The sequence below is a fragment of the Hemiscyllium ocellatum genome, chromosome 7, assembly GCF_020745735.1.
Source record: "Hemiscyllium ocellatum isolate sHemOce1 chromosome 7, sHemOce1.pat.X.cur, whole genome shotgun sequence".
In the NCBI taxonomy this organism is placed as follows: Eukaryota; Metazoa; Chordata; class Chondrichthyes; order Orectolobiformes; family Hemiscylliidae; genus Hemiscyllium; species Hemiscyllium ocellatum.
The window spans coordinates 112,126,962-112,149,738 of NC_083407.1; the positions used below are offsets into that span (position 1 = coordinate 112,126,962).

Below are 22,777 nucleotides of genomic sequence, written 5' to 3' on the forward strand. Positions count from 1 at the left end.
CGCCATGGAAACCGCAGGAAATTTTGGCACTGACTATGAATCTCCCTGACAAAGATAAGGACCCACAAAAATGGTGTGAATCAGTTGAAAGTATTTGGCAGGTGGGAGAAGATATCTGGAACTTTTTGAGGGTTGTGTTTATTGGCTCTAAGTGGACAAAATTTTTGGAAATATTAAATATGCCCCCTGGTGCCAACAGTTGGACTGCCTTTACAGCACAACACCCGAATCAACAACAACAGGAGCAGGAAATTAAAGAAGCAATGCGGCAGGTCCTCAGAAAACCGGTTGACTTAGCAAAAATCATTGATTTAAAACCAAAAAAGGGGGAGGGTGCTGAGGAATACCTACAGAGGTTTAATGAAACTTATGGCACATATTCTGGGGACCCTCTTTTTCCTTTGGGAGCGGGGGCTGTCTCACAACAGTATAATAGTCTTTTGATGAACACTTTGCCTAAACCTACACAAGATAGATGGAAAACTAACAACTTAAATTGGATCAATTCCTCACAGGGTGATACAGCAAGGGCAATTAAAGCATTATGGGGCGAGGGTGACGGTCCTAAGGCCGAAAAACCTATTAAATCTGAATTTGTTGTACGGGAAAGTGATTAAAATACCATGGCCCCCATGCGGCAACCTCCCACCCCTCCCCAGCAGACACAGCAGCAAAGGCTGTGGAGATTACCCGGTCCCCAGCTGCAGTCTGACAATAGAGGCTATCAGCTGGAACCGGATTTTTATGTCCCAGGCTGGCAAAACCAAAAGGGCGAGTTTCACGCGATGCAGCACCCAAATGGTCCAGCTAGGGGTGGTCCTTATTCACCAGGTCCCTCTGACTGGCGTGGCCAGCCGTGGACTCCCAACCTCTGGAACTCGGGTTATCCCGGTCAGCCCCAGACATTTCAGGCCACGAATAACTTTAAAGGGAAGGGTTGCTTTAACTGTGGAAATCCTAGCCATTGGAAACGAGATTGCCCTAAACAGCCACGAGGTCGAGGGAGCAGAGGAGGAAGGGGCCGGGGTGCTCAAGGCACCCCCAGAGATGGCTATGGCGGCCAAAATCCGTTTAGTAATATACTACCACCCCCACCACCCCCACAACAGTGTTATGATGAGATGCTGCTTGTCTTTTCTCACAATGCCATTCCAGAGCCCATTGTGACCCTGTTAATTGAAGGTACCCCTGAACGCTTTTTGGTTGACACAGGAGCATGCGCATCTTCACTAGCAGGGACCCACTATCCTTGTGGTAACAAAATTCAACGTTTGCTGGGGTTTGAGGGCAAGTTTGTGCCTTATCAAATTACTAAACCATTGAAAGTTAGCTGGGAAAATGACGAATGGGAGCATGAATTTATAATTAACCCCCACATTGGTATCAACATCCTAGGACGAGACATTCTTGGTGGTCTTGGCGTGGTCATCAAGTGCACCCCAGAAGAGATCCGCTTGACACAGAAAGGCCAGTACTCCGTCCGCATTCCAGCACACTTTTGGGCACTTTTCCCTGACTCTGACAGTGACACCCAGACCCCTTTTCGCTACCCTCCTCATGTAACGCTCTGTTATGATAAGTCAGGAGTTGACCAGAACAAGGAGGAAAAGTTTGAATCCTTGCTAGGCAATCAGTATATATTTACACGATTGGCTAAAGTTAATGGGAAACAGGGTACGGCTTGGTACGTTTGGGTGCCACCAGAACTGTGGGACCAAGAGCCCGGCATTGCCTCACATCAAACTATCTTAGTTCATAAGGGATATGTAGCAAAGGACTTAGGACCCATGGTAGCACAGGCTGTAGCCTTGTCAGATCCGAATGTAATGGGGTCTCAGGACTTGAGAGACGGCCTTTCCATCGTCTACCTTGACCATCCCGAACCAGTATTATCCACGCTACGGCAGCATGAAGGTGGTTACAGCCAGGTCGAAATTGACCCTGCGGTCTGGGCCACCGACAAGTACTGTGTGGGTTTGGCGAAGGAAGTTGCCCCTGTCAGTGTTATGTTAAGGCCAGGAGCACGGATCCCCAGTATTAAGCAGTATCCTATCAAGAGTCAAGCTGTGGCCCCTCTACATGGCTTGATTGATCACCTACTGGCTCAGGGAGTTCTGATCGAGTGTCAATCACAAGCAAACGCCCCTATCCTTCCTGTAGCTAAACCAGGTAAACCTGGCGAGTATCGCTTAGTTCAGCATCTCCGTGAAATTAATAAAATCGTGGTGCCCTTGCACCCTATCGTCCCTAATCCTGCCACCATACTTGCGGCAATCCCTCCAGAGGCGTGTGTGTTCTCCTTGATAGACCTACAAAATGCCTATTTTGCTATTCCCCTAGCCCCTGACAGCCAATGGGCGGCCCCTCCGCACTCCCTTTAGCTCTGACTTCTCTGATTCTCCTGTTGACATACATCAGATGTCAGATGGGATGATCTCCTATGTTTTTTCCTTAACTGATGCCTTATGCATGAACCATGCGATGGTTAAAGCTGCCAGGCCTTTGCGGTCGGAATTGCCGTTGCCTCCAAACATCCGACCTGGCACCTTTGTATTGATTAAAAACTCTGCCAGAAAGCACAGCCTGGAACCCCGGTGGGAGGGCCCTTTCCAAGTCCTCCTTACCACCCCTACTGCTGTTAAGGTTGAGGGTCGTAAAGCCTGGTTCAGCCTACACCATTGCAAGCTTATTGGGGAGGAATGATAATAAGGGGCAGCTACTGCTGTATGTATTTTCTCTTCCTTTGACATAGGTGCCACTAAGGAAGGAAGACTGAAGAAAAGTGAAACGATGAAACCTGCCCTCTTTCTCTTTGGCCTCTGCCTAACAGCGACATGGACATCAATGCAGACCAGTAACACCACCAGCGGTGCACCTCCCACTCTCCAAGGGCCTACAAGTAACTCTAGTGCAGCCACCGCGGAGACGTGGATAAAAACAGGCACCCCCACGATGACTTCACACTCTACAGATGTTACTAATAAAATGACTAATGGTTTTGTGAGTATGGCACCACGTATTGCTTCTGATGGTCCCAATGGTACAGTAATAGTCCCGAGGGATCTCGTGAGTATTATGAGTGACAATATGACTATTAGCACCCCCCCAATGAGTTTATCACTGCCCAGAGTGATAGGTACCCAGTCTAATAATATAAGTGAGTCCAGTCAGACCCTAGCTACCCCTTGCAACCTCATCGGGGATTGGTGGGTATGGAAACAGGAGAATAGCATAATGCTGAATAACACAGGCCCCGCGACAATAGTTCAGGTCAGAGTGAATGCTACATGTGATCGTCATGGCCCAGGTAACAGTGGGTTTAACCAGACAATTTGTCCCTTGGTCGGCTTTCCTGACTACTCTAAGGCCACTTCTAATTATAGCAGCATAGTCATCCAAAATCTTGCATGGTCACAGGATTGCGTAGAGCATTTGCAAAACCTAACAGGACTTCAACAGTGGTGTCCTGGATGTAATATTACAACTCTGGATGCCAGGACAGAATGTCCCCGTAATATAACAATTCATAATACTGGCATCTGCCAGGAAGTAATGTATGTATGCCTACGAGGAAATGGCACCAAATCCGAGGATACCTATACTTACTTAAATGATACACGCACGTGCTGCCATGCCTTTGTGAATAATACTGCAGCGGACCCCAGAGACTATTTGTTCAACTTTCCCGGTTGCTTAAAATCAAAAAATCTCGCCCACACACCGCACCGTTTTCTTAAGACCCACCGAAAGAAAAAAAGCAATTTACCGGAAGCAACGAGCCTTACCGGCAACATCTTTACTGGCTTCCTTGAAAAAGTAAAAACTCATCTTGACAATCAGACTGATGAAGGAAAGAATACCAAAGTAGTATGTGTCCCAGGCCCACACTCGATAGGGTCCGGATTCCTCATGATGGCGGCCCCCTACTGGTCAGGATGAACTATGCAGTCTTACCTACAGGCGTACCCAACAAACCCCAAAAATTATTCCCTATAGAGACATTTCTGACAAATACCCGATCCAGTATGGTTACCTCAGGCGTTGCTATGACACCTGGCAAGTGGTACCAAAAGGTTTTGTAGTAGCGGTGGTGCCAGAATTTAAATGGTGCATTCATAGTGATACAGGAAAACATGCCATGGGAGACTTAGAAGACAGTAGATGCCAGGTAATAATATCTCATGACCAAACCAAGTCAGACCCCTTTGGGGGCCTCCCGGAGGATGATTGGGACTATTGTGTTAACGAAAAGACACGTCCCGACGCACCTACAAGCCGCATGGGTGCTGTCCTCTTCCACGCTAAACACTGTATTACGCCTGCACTTAACGGGACATTTTGGTTATGCAATCACACAGCCTATGAATACCTACCCATTAACTTTAAGGGCACCTGTGCGCTGATATATCACCTCCCAGCATTCCGGTTATTGAATTCAACCCCAGAGGTTAACAGCAAATGGAAGAAGTGGCATGATCTTAATTCAAATTACAAACCTCATGCTCGAGGCCAGAGAGACCTGTTCCACCAACAGACATTTTGGAGCAGATTCTTTGGCGCCCTTCTGCCCATTATGGGGTCATGCAAGCCCTGGACCAGATTCGTGATCTCAGTCACGAGCTTGAGGAAATGGCTAAGGCCACTGCTGATGCCCTGGGTCATTTGGAACACGAGCAGACTGCCCTACGAATGATGACCTTACAGAATAGGATGGCTTTAGACTATCTCTTAGCAAGCCAAGGGGGAGCATGTGCAGTTATTGACCCTGAGTGTTGTACCTATATTGAGGATGAGAGCTCGGCTGTATATAATGACACTTCACTAATTAATGATGTTGCCACTAAAGCATATGATCTGGACCATTCAGTCTCAGAAGAGACCTGTGCCTGGTGAAATTTACTGTGTCAGCTGTTGGGATGGCTAAAGTCTATTGGGCTGGACATTCTCTCCATTCTGGCCATCATTCTTGGCATTTGTATTAGTATCCGAATCGCTTGGGCCCTTATTACAAGAAGTTGTCAGACTTGTCCCACACGACGCCGATGTAACAGGGAGACAAGCCCGATATGGACACAGAAGGAAGGATTGACACCTACACTTTTGACTGATGACAATTCAGATGTAGAAACAGGAAAAGAGTTTGCTCGACTTCAACGTATTAATTTCTGAGGGTTATCATAAAATGATAAAAAGGGAGGAATGATAAGTTGGAAATAGATATAGTGACCATATAGAAAATGGAGCTCAGAAATGTTAACTAAGATGGCCCCGGCATATTGGCTGTATTTCCCGGCATCCTAAGCGATAGGCTAAGCGAAACTAATTGCTAACATAGCAATTTGTAAGAAGCCAGCCTAGCGGTAAACAATCTTCCCCACAGGTCCAAGGATGAGATAGTACATAGCACAAGATAAAAGGGCAACCATCAGAGGAATACTGGAGCCTCATTGTTTTAGAGCTGTACTAATGAATACATGTGTAGTTTAGAGCAATTTTTGATATCTGAATGTTACCTTGAAAAGCAGAGTAAGAATAATGAGGGCTATGTTAAGAGCTTAACCAGATGGCTGTTGGTATCTGTGTGTGTGTTAGATTTAGAGCACTTCTGATGTGTAAGCTTCCAATAAAGTATGCTTTGATTAATACACTGTGCGATAGCTTAATGATACGGGACTCTGTATTGCGTACAAAGTTATGTATAAATGTAACAACTTTCCCTATCAACGGTGAGAGAATCCACTCTTTAGTACCCGGCGTGGTCTAAGGTGGCTTTTCTCCCAAGCCTTGTTTGTATATTCGTATACTGACAGTCTTGAATAAAAACAGTGCTGTTGAAATGTGTTAATCAAGTGGTGGTTCTCTGTTCTTGGACAGGCGTTCACAAGAAGCCCAGAAGCTCAAAGCTGAGCTTCCACACAAATGCCATCAAGGATCAAAGTAACATCCATGGCACACCACAGTTCTGGCAGAGTGTGCTACATGGCGTTTTCTGAAAAGCAAAGATAATACCCACCTGGATAGGAAAAACAAATAGCTCTGAGCATCCATCAGCATGTGACATGATTTGTTGTAAATATTGCTACGTTGAAGCTGTGTCTTCCAGCCTGTGGCCAGTCTTAAATTCACATAGCTCAATTATATTAAGCAGCGTGAATGAAGAATCACACCAATAAGGGTCTTGTGGCACAATTGTAGTGTGCCGACTTCTGACCCAGGGAGCTCGGGTTCAAGCCCATCTACTCTAGAGGTGTGTTATTACAATCTCTGAACAGGATGATTAGAAAATATCAACACCACTTGAGCCCTATTTATAGGGATAGTCAACTATGCTCAGGTTAACTGCTAGTTAATTTCATTTGGTTGCTTTAATTCTACAAGCATTTCAATAGTGTCAGATTTCAAAATGGGCAGGCAGTGGTATGCCAGGTGAAATAGCCTTTGCTGACTTCAAGATATGCAAATCAGCTGCTTACACAGTAGAAGTTCACTATGACTAGGTAAAATAGCAAAAACTACCCTGTATGCAACACCAACATTAGAGCAAATGAGAAATCAATAACCATGCAATTTGGGGTGGGGAAATGTTTCACTGTAGCCCCAAAGGCTTTTAAATTCCACTGATGGGAAACTCCAGACTAAGGGGAATAATTCTAGCAATTGACATAGATTTCAGAACACATTTCTTCAGACAACGGTGGTGGAAATCTTGAATCCTTACATCCCCAAAAAGCTCTGAGACTGGGGTCAAGTGAAACTTTACTGAACTGAAATTATGAGATTTTGTTGGTTAAGAGCACAGAACCAAGGCAGTAAATGGAATTAATGTACAGCACAACAGGAGAAAAGTGTGAAGTGCCTCCTTCTCTTCCTATGTTGCATGAGCATTTAAAAAGCTGGTATTGTACCAGGTTCCTTACCGTACAGAAAGTTCTGAAAGCATCAACAATTGGCCTATATCCAGTACAACGACACAGGTTTCCTGTAAGGTACAAGCGAGATTCAAGATCAGAAGAACTGAGAAAAGAAATAAAAATAACAACAATTTAAGCCAACAGAGAACGCAGTTCTGGGCATTTAGAAAACTAGAAGGAAAATGCAGATGTTGGTGAAATCTAGTAATAAGAGATGAATGGAGTGAAGATAGTTGCTGCCTGGTGTATCAAGTAATGATTCTGAAAGAGTTCATGTTTGAGCTATACTGAGCTCAACATAGTCTGAACATGTCTCTTAACCACTGGGTGGAAAATCCACTGAAGTCTCAGAGTCTCCAGATGGAGGCACATATCATCTCTCCCTCTTGTTAGTAATAAGTAACAATGCCTAAGTATTAATGTAATCAATTATGTAGTTACTCAAAATAGTAACCTACATCATCTTATATAAGACAAGTGCTACTTCTACTGAGACTTATTTGTGGTCCATTCTCCATTACATACTTACAGTCTTTAGACTAGTAATAGGAGGGAGGATTGATGGCAGCATTCTCCCCAACCAGAAGCCACCAGTAATTGATACTTGAACATCCCATTATATCAGAATACCATCCATGTCCTAAACTGCTCCAAATCCTGTTCACTCATCATCCCTGTGTTTGATCCCAAACTTCAATGTTAAAATCCCCATTCTTCCATTAAACCTCTCCTTACCAATGTCCTTCCCAATCTCTGAAACTTCCATCAGGCTGACAAACTTCCAATATCTTAGTATTTCACTTGAGTATTCCAGACTTTAATTGCTCCAGAATTGGCATGCCCTTTTGATTTTCTTCCCTCTCACCTCTAACTCTTCCTTAAAGTCACTTCTAAAACATGGGCGGCACAGTGGCTCAGTGAATAGCACTGCTGCCTCACAGCACCAGGGACCCGGGTTTGATTCCAGCTTTAGGTGGCTATCTGCATGGAATTTGCACATTCTCCCTGTGTCTGCGTGGGTTTCCTCTGGGTGGTCCGGTTTCCTCCCACAGCACCAAAGATGTGCAGGTAGGTGAATTGGCTGTGCTAAATTGTCCATAGTGTCAGGGATGTATAGGTTAGGGGAATGGGTTTGGGTAGGATACTCTTCAGAGGGTCGGTGTGGACTTGTTGGACTTAGGGGCCTGTTTCCACAGAGTCGGGATTCTAATACCTTAGACCAAACGTTTGCTCACCTGCTCACGCTAGGACACGGATACAAAGGTTTAGGCTGACTCTAGTACAGTACAGAGTGAATGCTGCTCTGGAAGAGGTGCTGCCTTTCGGATGCGGTGTTAAACTGAAGTGTGATTAAATGCCACATATGCAGAGATTGTGATGTCAAACATGAGGCCAGGGAGTCTATCGGAAAGCTGGAGCTTCCCCTCCCAAGTAGAATAGGTCTCTGTCATCTTGCTATCAATCACTACAATGAGAGATAGGTTGTCCAACAGAACCTGAAGCATGAACAATGTGTAACTGCCGACTGTGGACAGACCGTTGTATGTCAGTTCCACAATCAGTGAGTTTTTGGCCGAATTGGAGAGCAGCTGGACTGCCCAGCTCAGCACATGATATGTAAGCCACAAACCCCAGAAAATATCTCCAGTATCACGGCCAACATGCATCTCATAATCTATTTCAAGAAGGTGGATTCTCTCGGCATTATCACTTGGCTGCTAGTGGAAACTTGATATGTGAAAATTTTCAGGTGCTGTTCTTACATTAAAAAAGTGAATATATTTCAAAATAATGACTGTAGTGCACAGAGCTTTCAGATATCCAGCAATGGTGGGAAAGGCTATGTAAATTAGAGGGTGGCACATTGGTTCAGTGGTTAGCACTGCTGCCTCACAGCACCAGGCACCCAGGTTCAATTCTAGCCTCAGGCGACTCTCTGTGTGGAGTTTGCACATTCTCCCTGCATTTGTGTGGGTTTCCTCTGGTACTCTAGTTTTCTCCCACAGTCCAAAGGTGTGCAGATTAGGTGAATCGGCTAAACTAAATTGCCCATGGTATTCAAGGGTGTGTCAGTTAGGTGTATTAGACAAGGAAATGTAGTGTAATAGGGTAGGGGAATGGGTCTGGGTGGGATACTCTTCAGGGGGTCAGTGTTGGGCCAAATGGCCTGTTTCCACACTGTAGGGATTCTATCTATCTAAATGCAAGTCGTTTTTACTTTTATCGAGTCATAGAGCAGGGAAACAGACACTTCGGTCCAAACAGTCCACACCAACATGTTCCCATACTAAACTTGACCCACCTGCCTGAGCTTGATACATATCTCTCCAAACCCTTCCTCTTCATGTACCTATCCAAACGTCTTTTAAACACTGTAACTGAACTCTTATCCACCACTTTCTCTGGCAATTCATTCCACACACAAACTAATCTCTATATAAAAAGATTGTACCTCATATCCTTCTTAAATCTTTCTCCTGTCATTTTAAAAATATGTCCCTTTGTTTTGAACTCCCCAACTCTAGGGAAAAAGAACTCTTGTCGTTCACCTTATCTATGCCCCTCATGATTTTATAAACCACAGTAAGGATACCCCTCAACTTCCCAGTGAAAAAAAGTCCCAGTCCTTCCAGTCTACTTTTATATCTCAAACCCTCCATTCCCAGCAACATCCTGGTAGATCTTTTCTGAACCCTCTCCACTCTTCCTATAACAGGGGCACCAGAATTGCACACAGTACTCCTGTATTTCTTCTGTATTTACTTCTGTGGTTTGGTATCAATTTTTACATAGCTGAAGAGATAGTGGAAATGTTAGTGGTGATCTTCCAAGAATCACTGGAGTTGGGGAGAGTCCCAGAGGACTAACGTAACCTCCACCATACCCACCAACCTCCGAATCCCCTCTACAGTTTAAAAAGGGAGTAAGACAAAAGATGGGAAATTACAGGCCAATTAGTCTAACCTCAATTGTTGGTAAGATTATGGAGTCCATTGTGAAGGATGAGATTTCTGAATACTTGGATGTATATGGTAAAATAGGGCAAAGTCAGCATGGTTTCATCAAGGGAAGGTCTTGCCTGACAAATCTGCTAGAGTTCTTTGAATAGGTAATGAGCAGATTAGACCAAGGAATGTTGATCGATCTGGTCTTCAAGATGGCCTTTGACAAGGTGCTGCACAGGAAGCTACTGAGTAAGATAAGGGCCCAAGGTGTTAGAGGCACAGTACTAACATGAACAGAAGTTTGGCTATCTGGCAGAAAGCAGAGAGTGGAGATAAAAGTGTCTTCTCAGGATGGCAGCTGGTCACTAGTGGTATTCCACAAGTGTCAGTGTTGGGACTACAACTTTTCATTTCATACATTAATGATCTAGATGAAGGAACTGAGGGCATTCTGGCGAAGATTACAGATGATACAAAGATAGGTGGAGGGACAGGTTGTATTGAGGAGCGGGGAGGCTGCAGAGGAATTGGACAGGTAGGAGAGTGGGCAAAGAAGTGGCAGATGGAATACAACATAGGAAAGTATGAGGTCATGCATTTTGGTAGGAAGACTACAGATATAGACTATATTACAAATGGGGAGAAAATTCAGAAGTCTTAAGTGCAAAGGGATTTGGGAGTTCAGGTTTCTGTTCAGGTAAACTTGCAGTTTGAGTTGGTAGTTAGGAAGGCAAATACAAGGTTGACACTTCTTCCAAAAGGATTAGAATATAAAAGCAGGGATGTGGTTTATAAGGCTCTGGTCAGACCACGTTTAGAGTATTGTGAGCAATTTTGAGCCACATACCTCAGAAAGGAGGTACTGGCCTGGAGCATGTCCAGACGAGATTCATAACAATGATCCCAGCAATGAAAAGCTTAACATATGAGGAACATTTGAAGACTTTGGGTCCATACTCAATAGAATTGGAAGGATGAGGGGGGGATCTAATTGAAATTTACCAAAAACTGAACAGCCTGGACAGAGTGGATGTTGGGCAGATGTTTCCATTGGTGGGAGAGACTAGGACCTGAGGGCACAGGTTTAGAATAAAGGGAAGACCCTTTCGAACAGAGATGAGGTGAATTAGCCAGACAGTGGTGAATCTACGGAATTCAATGCCACAGAGGCTGTGGAGGCCAGTCACTGACAGACAGAGATAGATAGGTTCTTGATTGTCAAGGGCTCAATGGTTACGGGGAGAAAGAGGTTGAGAAATTTGTCAGCCTTGTGTGAATGGTGGAGCAGACTTGATGGGCTAAATAGCTTAATTTCTGCTCCTATGTTTTATATTGGTGGACATACGTGGAATGGTTGAGGATTATGGGTCTGTACTGGATGGAGTTTAGAAGAATAAGAGGGGTCACATTGAAACTTACAGAATACTGAGGGGCCTGGATAGGATAGACGTGGAGAAGGTGTTTTCACTAGGAGGAGAGTCTAGGACCCAGGGCACAGCCTCAGAGTGAAGGGATGATCCTTTCGAACTGAGATGAGGAGGAATTTCTTCAGCCAGAAGGTGGTTAATCTGTGGACTCATTGCCGCAGAAGACCGTGGAATGTATATTTATGACAAAGATAGGTTGTTAATTAGTAAGGGGATCAAAGGTTATGGGGAGAAGGCAGGTGAATGGGGGTTGAGAAACATGTCAGCCATGATCAAATGGTGGACCAGAGTAGATGTGCCAATTGGCCTTGTTCTGCTCCTCTATCTTCTGGTCTTATTGTCTTATGCCTTGGGACAGCAGTGGCTCAGTGGTTAGCACTGCTGCCTCACATCACCAGGGACCTGTTGGAGTTTGCACATTCTCCCCATTTCTGCAAGGGGTTCCTCCAAGTGCTCTGGTTTCCTTCCACAATCCAAAGATATGCAGGTTAGGTGGATTGGCCACGCTAAATTGACCATAGTGTGCAGGCCAAGTGGATTAGCCATGGGAGATGGACGGTTACAGGAATGGGGTGTGAGGCTGGGTGGGATGCTTTTCGCAGGGTTGATGTCGAAGGCCATATGGCCTGCATCCACACTGTAGGCATTCTATGATAATGAACGCTGTTAATTTCATGGTCAGTGCAAACTTTGTTGTCAGCATATTCGAATCTCTTTTAATTTGAAACAAATCGTGGTTTAACAGACACCTGTAATATTATTGTTTTGTCAGATGGAAGAGACTTGCAAAATTAAACTAGATATCAAGAGTGTCTCAAGTTAATGCAGTTGTTCCAGGTGCTATTTCTCAAACTATGATGTGAATCGGAAGACACAAATCGGAAGACACAAATGGTGATAAGTATGATTTAGTACCTGCGAGACACTGCTGTAACTGTACAGTGCTAGGTGTTGGATTGTTCCTCAGCAAGGTGTACATGGACATGACCATTCCTGGAGTGCAGAACCCACACTGAGAGCCATGTGCCTTGGCAATGCGCTCCTGCAGAGGGAAGTAGAGGGGAGAATTGCAGAAGAGAGAGAGAGAAAGAGAAAGATAGGATACATCTTTGCTTGCAACATTTAGCAACAATGCAATAGATTACATTCTCAACTGGCACCAACGTTGAAATCATTCAACTGTAATTTTGGCAGAGGAAATTAAAATTGGACAACATGTGAAATAGACAATAACAAACAGAAACCAGCCTCTTCAATCTCTGCACAGTTGATATGGTCCTGATTTTAGTATGAGGTCAGTCATTCACATAAGCTCAGTAGACTGATTTTACACTCCTTGAGATTTAGCTCATAGCTTCTCATCACCCTTTTTTTTTGCATCTGCTGCTTGGAGCTACTCTTTCCAGGAGGCATGATGTTACGGTTCCACCCTGTGTCATCCTCACGTCCATTGCAGCTGGTCTGCAGCTGCTCTGTGACATCTGTCATCCAATTACGCTCAGGCCACTCCCTCATTCTGCTCTCCACTTAGTCCTCTAGTAGAGATCTCTGTGGCTTACCAACTCAGATCAATTGCTGAAATACTGATATTCTGGCCAGGAGTGCAGATCTTGCTGACAAACCTGGTACTTATTGCCCATTAGAAGTTGCCCTGAGGCCATTCAGAATTCATCACATTCATGATTATAGAACGGACAAGAAACTGACAGTATCGATGGGGCATCAGTTTTACAATCTTTCTGTTGAAACTAGTGAGAAATAAAATCAAGGTGGGGTATGGAAGTGATGGGTGTATATGTATGGACGGAACAGGAGTATAAGGTGGAAAAGAGATCAAATGTAAATGAGGCACAAACGGATGTGGGTATTAAATAATGCACAATGGAAATGGGGGAATGGTGTAAAACGAGCAGTAGGTAAAAGTGAGATTATTTCTCGCTTTGGGAACCTGAATATATCAAACATACCAGTACGACTAGGATGAGAAAATGTAAAACATTTCAGCAAAGTCTGTGCGTTTCTGCATTAAACCTGGTCTGATTGGAATCTCTCCACCTGCAGAAGTGGTCATGATAGTGTGGAAATTATCTCACTGCTCCAATAGTTTGGAAATGGTGCTTTTAAATTCCACTGCAATATTTTGATCATTTGAACTCTGTCTAAGAGTCACCAAAATGATGTTGTTAAAATGCAATTCATTCACCAATGCCCGCTAGGGAGGGAAACCTATCATGCTCACATGACTCCATTCTTAGAAGAATGAACCTGACCTTAACTGTCCATGAGGGTATCCAGTAAGTCATCCAGGTATATCAGATACTTGCCAGCAGTTCAAGAAAGCAGGTCTACTGTCAATACCTCCTCCTTCTTACAGTGACCATTGATAGACAACAAATGTTGGTGATGCTTCTGTCACCTGTCACAGTGTGAGGTGCCTGAGTGTACAAGACCCATTGTAAACAAAGTGTCCTTAATATACTGGCCTTCTCATTGAAAGGGCCTGGATATCTCTTCAAGTTTACAACTCACTGCCCCAGATATTCCTGAATTAATCCTTCCAGCCTCACCCAGTTCTGGTTAATTTATAGATAATAGACAATAGGTGCAGGAGTAGGCCATCTGACCCTTTGAGCCAGCACCACTATTCATTATGATCATGGCTGATCATCCACAATCAGTATCCTGTTCCTGCCTTATCCCCCTAACCCTTGATTCCACTATCTCTAAGAACTATATCCATCTCTTTCTTGAAAGTATCCAGAGACTTGGCCTCCACTGCCTTCTGGGGCAGAGCATTCCAGATATCCATTACTCCCTGGGTGAAGAAGTTTCTCTACAACTCTGTTCTCAATGGCCTACCCCTTATTTTTAAACTGTGTCGTCTGGTTCTGGATTCACCCATCCAGAGTGTTCAATCCATTAATAATTTTATACATCTTAATCATATCCCATCTTAGCTGAAACAATGGACTCAGAAGCTCAGAGTTTTGGTGAGTCTAATCTGTCAAGACCTTCTGCTGCACAGTGTTACAGTGTTTACCCCTTCTACTCATTTGAACCAGACTCACAGAAAAGCTCACCTCGCCTCGCAATCTGTTAAAATATGAGTGACCAAGGGCTTCAAAAATCCCTCTACATAAAGAAAAAAAATTTAACAATTTATTATTTAACTCCAAGAAACACAAGAACACTAACAACAACCACCTATATGGTAATCCTCCTTTGTCTGATCAATTTATCTACCTTCCACTCTACGACAACATACCGATTCGGTAAAACCACTGATTAAGTTTAACAAAAAAATCAAATTGCAAAACCAGCGTTATTGCTGTTCCTCCGGTATCTTCATCTGTACTTTCCGGGGTCTTTTCTTTGATCTTCTGCTTCACAACTTTCATATGAAGAGGTACCTTTCAGAGAGAAGCTCTACATGCTGTATTTTTGTCGGTGCTCTTTGCTGCTTTGGCTAACGGTTCAAAATACCCAATTTTATATACCCCAAAATATCAGACCGTCTCATCGGATTGATGTCATCAAAACATTAAAATTCAAATTTGATTGCATTTTGTTATCTTGGGACGTAATTTAAATTGATTAGCCGACTTTGAATTTGTTGTGTATCATTTCAAAGCAGCTCCAGCTATTTGTTTCATAACCAAATTTTACATTTTAAATTTTTTAGCATACTCTGTGCTTCCATGCCAGCTTTATTCTCTCTTAAAGGTACAGTACACACCTACACCTTCATAACAACAGTCACCCTCCTGCAAGCCTGTACCTACCTGCACTGGGTGGATGCTGGTTCTGGTGCTGCCAATACCCTCCACAGTGGTCACTGCAGCACCATGAAGCATACAGATAGGAGTCAGGCAAGCATTAACAGAGAAATGGCTTTCAATCACAGTCAAGGAAACAATACCAGCAACAACGGCTCAATCAAAACTCAGAAAGGAAATCTGGTGCTGTTGCTTTGAAGCCAACCTGCACAGTTACATAACCCTTATCATGTAACTCTTCCCTGAAACGTTCTCTGACCTCACTCATCTGTGCAATCTCCATGTGAGAATCTTGACACAGTGCACTGGCTGTCAGTGCACACTGAAACATCAGAAGCAGCTGACATGGACAGGCAGCTGTCAATCTCATGCGGAACTGCAACATCATTCCCTTTCACTTTCTCTCTCTCTCTCAACAAATCCATCACAATATCTCTTTCATTCTCTCTGTCCTTTTACTTCTTTTGCTCTCCGTCACACTCTCCCTCACTTTCTGTCTCTCCTTCTCAATACCTTTCTGTCTGTCACTATAAGTTTCTGTCTATCCCCCTTTCATTTGATTTTTCTCTTTCTCTGTGCTTTCTTCTCAGTCTGTCATACTATTTCCTGATTCCTTTCTCTGCATGTCTATTCCTGGGTCGTCTATCTTTCTGTCTGGTCTCTGGACAAACTTTTAACGGCTGAAGGCAGGTACATGCTTGGACATGGGTTTAAAAATGCAAAAAGTGGTTTTAGGTTGGGAACATTTCACAACTGTGCGTATTTAAGACAGAGATAGATCGATAAGGAGATCAAGGGTTACAGGGAAGAGGCAGGAGAATGGGGTTCAGCTATGACTGAATGGTGGAGGAGACTTCATGGGCTGAATTGACTAATCCCGCTCCTAATGTTTATGGTCTTATGCTCTTAAAGTTAATCCAGTTGGATTTGCAGTTAAGTGAGGAAATACTGTGGAGGGCTTTTGGATAACTACCAGAGATATTCAAACAGGATATTAACTGAGAATTTACTTTGGCTTCCAGGCATTAACAGACAGCGCACGGGATGAAATGCGAGCACAATGGGGGCCATATTGAACTGTGAAATTTTCCAAAGAAGAGCACTGCGAAACTCATAGCCAGCAGGGTTCAGAAAAGATTTATAAGGATGTTGCCAGGAACAGAAGTAGGCCATTCAGCCCATTGGGTCTGCTCTGCCATTCAATGAGATCGTGAAAGACCTGATCACATTCAATTCCCATTTTCCTGCCTTTTCCCAAAGCCCTCGATTCGCTTCCTGATTAAAAATCTTGCTCTCTCTCTCTCTCACATATCCCTGAATATCCTTAATGACCCAGCCTTGATAGCCCTCTGCAGTAAATAATTCCATAGATTCACTCCTCTCTGAGAGAAGAAATTACTCCTCACCTCTGTCTTTAATTGGCAAACGCTCATTCTGAGATGCCCCTCTGGTCCTAGACTCTCTCACAAAGGGAAACATCTCTCCACATCTCCCCTGTCAAGTCCCCCTAAGAACCTTGTCTGTTTCAGTAAGGTTACCTCTCATTCTTCTGAACTCCTATGAGGAAAGGCCCGACCTACCCAACCTGTCCTCACATAGTCAGCATGGCTTTGTGCGGAATAAGTCTTGTCACACAATCTTGATTGAGTTTTTTGAGGAAGTGTTGAAGGTGATTGATGAGGTAAAGCAGTGGATGTTGTCTAAATGGACGTTACTAAAGCATTTAACAAGATCTCCGTTGCTCCCGATGCGGTCTCCTCTACATTGAGGAGACTGGGTGCCTTCTCGCTGAGCACTTTGGGGAACATCTCTGGGACACCTGCACCAATCAACCTCACCGCCCCGTGGCCCAACATTTCAACTACCCCTCTCACTCTATCGAGGTGATCCCAGGCGTTCTCCACTGCCACTCCCTCACCACCCGACGCCTGGACGAAGAACGCCTCATCTTCCATCTCAGAATACTTCAACTCAAGGGCACCAATGTGGACTTCACCAGTTTCCTCATTTCCCCTCCCCCCACCTTACCCCAGTTCCAACCTTTCAGCTCGGCATCATCCTCATGACCTGACCTACCTGCCAATCTTTCTTCCCACCTATCCACTCCACCCTCATCTCTGACCTATCACCTTCATCCCCACCCCCATCCATCCACTGTACTCTTTGCTACCTTCTCCCACCCTCCTCTCTGACCTATCACCTTTGTCCCTACCCCCATCCACCTATTGTACTCTTTGCTACCTTCTCCCCAGCCCCACCCCACCTCCCTCCCATTTATCTCTCCACCCTGGAGGCTTCCTGCCTTCAGTCCTAATGAAGGGCTTTTGCCCGAAACGTCGATTTTCCTGCTCCTCGGATGCTGCCTGACTGACTGTACTTTTCCAGCACCACTCCAATCTGGACTCTGATTTCCAGCATCTGTAGTCCTCGCTTTTGCCCATTTAACAAGGTCCCCTCATATAGGCTGGTCCACAATATTAAGTCACATGGGATCCATGGGTAAATTAACATATTGGATACAAGATTGATTTGGTCATAGCAGACCGAGGGTAGTTGTGGAGGGGTATTTTGCTGACAGGAGGTTTGTGATCAGTGATGTTCCACAGGATCAGTGCTGGGGCCTCTGGTGTTTCCATTTTATATATATAAATTACTTGGATATAAATGGCCTGATTAGTAAGTTTGCAGATGACACAAGGATTTGTGGAGGTATAGATAGCAAGGAACTAGGAGCGGCACAGTGGCTCAGTAGTTAGCACTGCTGCCTCATAGCACCAGGTACCCAGTTTCGAATCCAGCTTCGGGTGACTGTCTGTGTTGAGTTTGCACATTCTCCCTGTGTCTGCGTGGGTTTCCTCCAGGGACTCCGGTTGCCTCCCACAGTTCAAAGATGTGCAGGTTAGGTGAATTGGCCATGCTAAATTGACACATAGTGTTCAGTGATGTGTGCATTAGTCATGGGAAATGCAAAGTAATAGGGTAGGGAAATGGATCGGGGTGGGTACTCTTCGGAGGGTTGGTGTTGGGCCAATGGCCTGTTTCCACACTGTAGGGTTTCTATGACTCTAACTCTATCAAAGGAAACAGCAAGATTATAGCTCAGTCGGCTGGAGAAATGACAGTGAAGTTTAATCCATACAAGTGTGAGCAGATGGATTGTGGGAGGTCAAATGCAAGAAGAAAGTACACAGAAAATGGCAGGACACTTAGAACAATACCCACAGCCAAGTTAAAGAGCCACAACAAAAATCCTTTCAATTGCAAACAGGTCTGACCCATCCACTGATCTCCTCATTGTGTTTAAGACAGTTCTGTTAAAGTTTCACCCTTGCTCTCCCTCTCTCTCATTATATTTATTTCAATTGGTCTCTCTCTCACCATCTGACTTCCCTGCTGTTATTCTCTCTCTCTCTGTTTCCCTCTGTCTCATCATGTGATATCTGAAGTATGATGCAAGTATGTTGGACACAAGATTTTCATGTTCCTTGAACATCTAGGCAAAGAAAATCTTTCATTATTCATTATTCAGCATTTTTGTCCATCAGTATAGGATCTTTACTGAAGCTATTCACAGAAGGTCGATCGTTTTCCTTCCTCTCCCTTTTGCGTTGATTTACAGAACCGGGTTGTGTCTGTATTCAGTCTGCTTTACCTTAATGGAGGATCCCTGTCAATGACAATGTTTAAACAGTTAACATAAGGATACAGAATCTTCTTTTCTTGGGCGTTATATTTAGAAATCATCACAGTGCACGCTCCACAGCCTCCTCCACCACAGCCATATTTAGTTCCTGTTAGCCTGACTGAAAGCACACAGGTCAAGGGAAAGTCTCAATTAAAATTCACAATTTTATATTACTACTTGCAAACAGACTTGCAAAATCTAACTGGACAGTAAAGGTTAATGGATCAAGGTTGATGCTCTGGGCAATGGGATGCTTCATTCATTCCAATGACCAGGGAGATAGCCAGTTCCCGGTTGGCTCTTTATCACATTACCTCAGCAGAGACTAGAAAAGCTATAAAACAGCCAACTGAGCTAACTTCTCTTAGCCTTTGGTCTTTTGTACTGCCACTGCCAATGGCTTTTCTACCACATGTCCCACAAAATTGATTGAAAGCTGGACATCATCTTGGTGCATGCAGAAAACCATACTTTCCAAATATCCTACTATGTTTAGATGCTCGAGTGATTGTTTCAAGTATCACATTAGTACTTTGGACCAGCAAGATCTGTTGACCTACAAGGATTGCTTTTTACTGACGCCCTTTCTTCGGTAGCTGTCCAACACTATAAAGTCTTCAGTTTGTGTAAAATCTTTTTGGAAACTTTCATGGTGGTGGGGGGTAAATGCAATGACCAACTCAATAATTCTATTTGCTAGCTCCCTGACTGAAAAATCAAATAATCAGTCCTTTTTCAGCATATGCTCACAAAGTGCAATATGGCACCTGTAGGTCTCTGACAAAATGATATGCATACACCACTTGATGAGGACAGGCGTTTACCTGGCTCTGAATTGATCTTCCAGCATAGTGTATATCCTCTGGAGATCATTTAGCCCTTTGAGTACTAATTCTGATGTATTAAATCAGTATAGTCCTTCAATCCTAATTGCTAAGCACATTTTCATGACTTGCTTTTCCACATTAGATATATCCAAGTCCAAAACTCCAGGGGAAAAAAAAAGTCCAGAAATCCTAGCTCTGAACATTTCAAATTTGATTAGGCATGTTGAGTTCCAGATAAACTAATACATTTTGTGAATATCCTGACAATATGCTTTTTCCCTTCCTTTTGCTAGCAATTAATTTGTCACGCATATTAATTTCACCTATTGCTGTCTCATCATTTTTCTCCTTGGGAAAAACTGTATTTTAAAATTTTCTGAAGGCTTAAAATTGTTCAATGTAGTTGTTGCAATAAACATAGAGTTTTAAATGTAGCAATTTTGCTGCAATAACAGTCCAGAGTGGGGTGCTGGGAAAGCAAGTGGGTCAGGCAACGTCTGAGGAGCGGGAGAATCCGACAACATGGGGTTGGTCTGCTCAGTTGATTGGAATGGTGGTTTGCAAACAGCGTGGGTTCAATTCCCACACCAGCTGTGGTCACCATGAAGGATTCTCCTTCTCACCCTCAGCCCTAGTCTGAGGCATGTTGACTCCTTGTGCTGCCTCCACTGCCAGCCAGTGGGTGGAGTTACAGCTTCATATGTACACAGCACTTGGAGCCTATTAAGGTAAAGTTCACTAAGGCAATAGGACACATACAACAGTACTCAAACAGTCAAAGGTACAATCAATTATGTAATAATTAAAATCAGAGACAAGCAAGAGCTGGTGCTAAGTTTTGTATTCTTCACAGAAGCACAAACACAGGATATTTTACTAACCTAAAGGTGCTATATATATTTTTAAAAATATATTCTTCCATGGGATTTTGGTGTTACTGGCAAGGCTAGTATTTGCTGATCATTCCCAATTGTCCTTGAACTGAGTGCCTTGTTGGCCATTTCAGAAAACAAGTCTGTTTTGCCAAGTGTCAATCTCACTATCACAGTTGAAGGTCAACCAGATCATTTATAATTCAAAATACTGACATCATTGAGTGGTTGTGAAACACTATCCTGGTTTGCTTTTTGTGAATGCACGTTAATTTGTTTAAAGGCATTCTTTTGAATCAAGAATATGGCCACCCATTATAAACTAGCTCGTCAATGATTAAAAACAGACATTCTTTATTATTTTAGGAGCCAGTGCAAATTTCCATTTTGCAACACAACGCTGATTTGCAGAGCAAAAGGATATGTGTCTTCCTGAGATAGGACAACAACATCATCTCTGGGTCTGCATTCTGTTCCCTGACCTGTAAAAATACAAAGGACAAGAGGGAAAGGTAAGGTGAGAAAGTGGAAGGGAAACATGAGAGAGAGAGAAAGGGAAAGCAAAAGAGACAGCAAGAGAGAGGATGAAGGATGAATGGAGAGAGAGGGAGGACAACACAGGCAATACGACAGAATGGAAGGCAGAGAACGCACAGGAGATGGAGATAGAGTGAGAAAGAGACCAAAGAAAGGAAAAAAAAGGGGAGGGACTCAGAGAGAGATGTATAAACAAGAGGAGCAATAAAGAGATGAGACAGAGTGGAAGCCCGATATAGAGAAATAAGTAAGAAGATGAGAGACAGGGAGAGGGAATGGAGATAAAGAGGGAGGGAGAGAAAGTATATTGTGAGTGTTAACGAGAGCTCAGACTTTGCATTAACAGAGTGGCCTTCCTCACCAAGAATTTTGTCCCCCAGCTCCAGTGCCACAACTTCATTAAATGTACAGCTTTGAGGAAAATTCACAAATAAGGTCTCTTAAAAAAGAACTCCTTCAAATGCATTTTTCTCTTTTCAGTCCGAATTGAGAGGTCTTGGGTAGCATTTAAGGAACACAGTGGCAGTACCACAATTTCACTTGACATAACACAACTAACCTCACATTCGGCAGTAAGGATCTATGAATAATGTCTGAAAACAGGAATCTCTTTTCATTTAGAGGATTGAGGTCAAATATCATGGCACTGCAGTGATAAGCTACCTCAACTGTGACAAATGTTCAAACTGTGAGGGAGTTTTACTTGCAGGTATTACATTTCCCATTCATTACTAAAATGGGGCTTAACCTTTATTCTCCACAACCAATGAGGAAAAATCTTTCTCACTGAGACTCTTTCTCAGTTTGTTTGCTGTAAACCTGCTTTTAAAAAAAAAGAAATCAGGAAATGGAACTTCAATCAGTATAAACAAATGAAGAATTTCAAAAATCAATATCTGATCCTGACGGGACACGTCCAAGAACACTGCAAGAGGCTAGAGAAGAAATTGCGGGGGCCTTGACTGATAATTTTGCATCATTGTCAGTCATGAGTGAGGTCCCGGAAGACTGGAGGGTAGTGAATGTTCTACCATTATTCATGAAGGGCTGCAAAGAAAGGTCTGTGAACTATCGACCAGTAAACTTAACATCTGTGGAGGATAAGTTACTTGAGAAGATTCTTAGGAATAAGATATACATGCATTTGGAAAGACAGGGTTTGATTAGGACTAGTCAGCATGGCTTTGTGCGTGGGAGATCATGCCTCACAAATTTGTTAGAGTTCTTTGATGAAATGACCAGGAAGCTTGATGAGGGCAGTGCGGCAGACATAGTCTATATGGATTTCAGTAAGGCCTTTGATAAGATTTCACATGGTAAGTTGATCTGAAAGGTTAGATAACATGGAATCCAGGGTGAGCTGGCAAATTGGATACAAAATTGACTTGATGGTAGGAAACAGAGGGTAATAGTTGAAGAATGCTTATCGGACTGGAGACCTAGACTACTGGAGTGCCTCAGGGGTTGGTGCTGGGCCCATTACTGTTTATTATCTATATCAATGATTTGGATGAAAATGTACAAGGCATGATTAGTAAGTTTGCTGATGACACTAAAATAGGCTGTATTATGGACAATGAGGAAGGTTATCAGAAATTACAGTAGGACCTTGGTCACCTAGGGAAGTGGACCGAGAAATGGCAAATGAAGTTTAATATAGATAAGTGTGAGGTCTTGCATTTCAAGATAGGAGTTTCATGGTGAATGCCAAGTGTAGTAGAACAGAGGGACCTTGGAGTTCAGGTTCACAGTTCTCTGAAAGTGGAGACACATGTAAACAAGGCAGTGAAGAAGGCA

General features: G+C 43.5%; 1 protein-coding gene across 1 annotated transcript in view; it reads right to left on the minus strand.

Moving 5' to 3' along the window:
• LOC132817668 (aldehyde oxidase 1-like) overlaps positions 1 to 22,777 on the minus strand; it is a 131,736-nt gene that overhangs the window by 106,073 nt on the left and 2,886 nt on the right. The window contains 6 exon segments of the mRNA XM_060828167.1: positions 1,245 to 1,299; positions 6,918 to 6,979; positions 12,199 to 12,325; positions 15,066 to 15,174; positions 18,766 to 18,862; positions 20,868 to 20,925. Of these exon segments, the coding sequence (XP_060684150.1) occupies positions 1,245 to 1,299; positions 6,918 to 6,979; positions 12,199 to 12,325; positions 15,066 to 15,174; positions 18,766 to 18,862; positions 20,868 to 20,925 (508 nt within the window).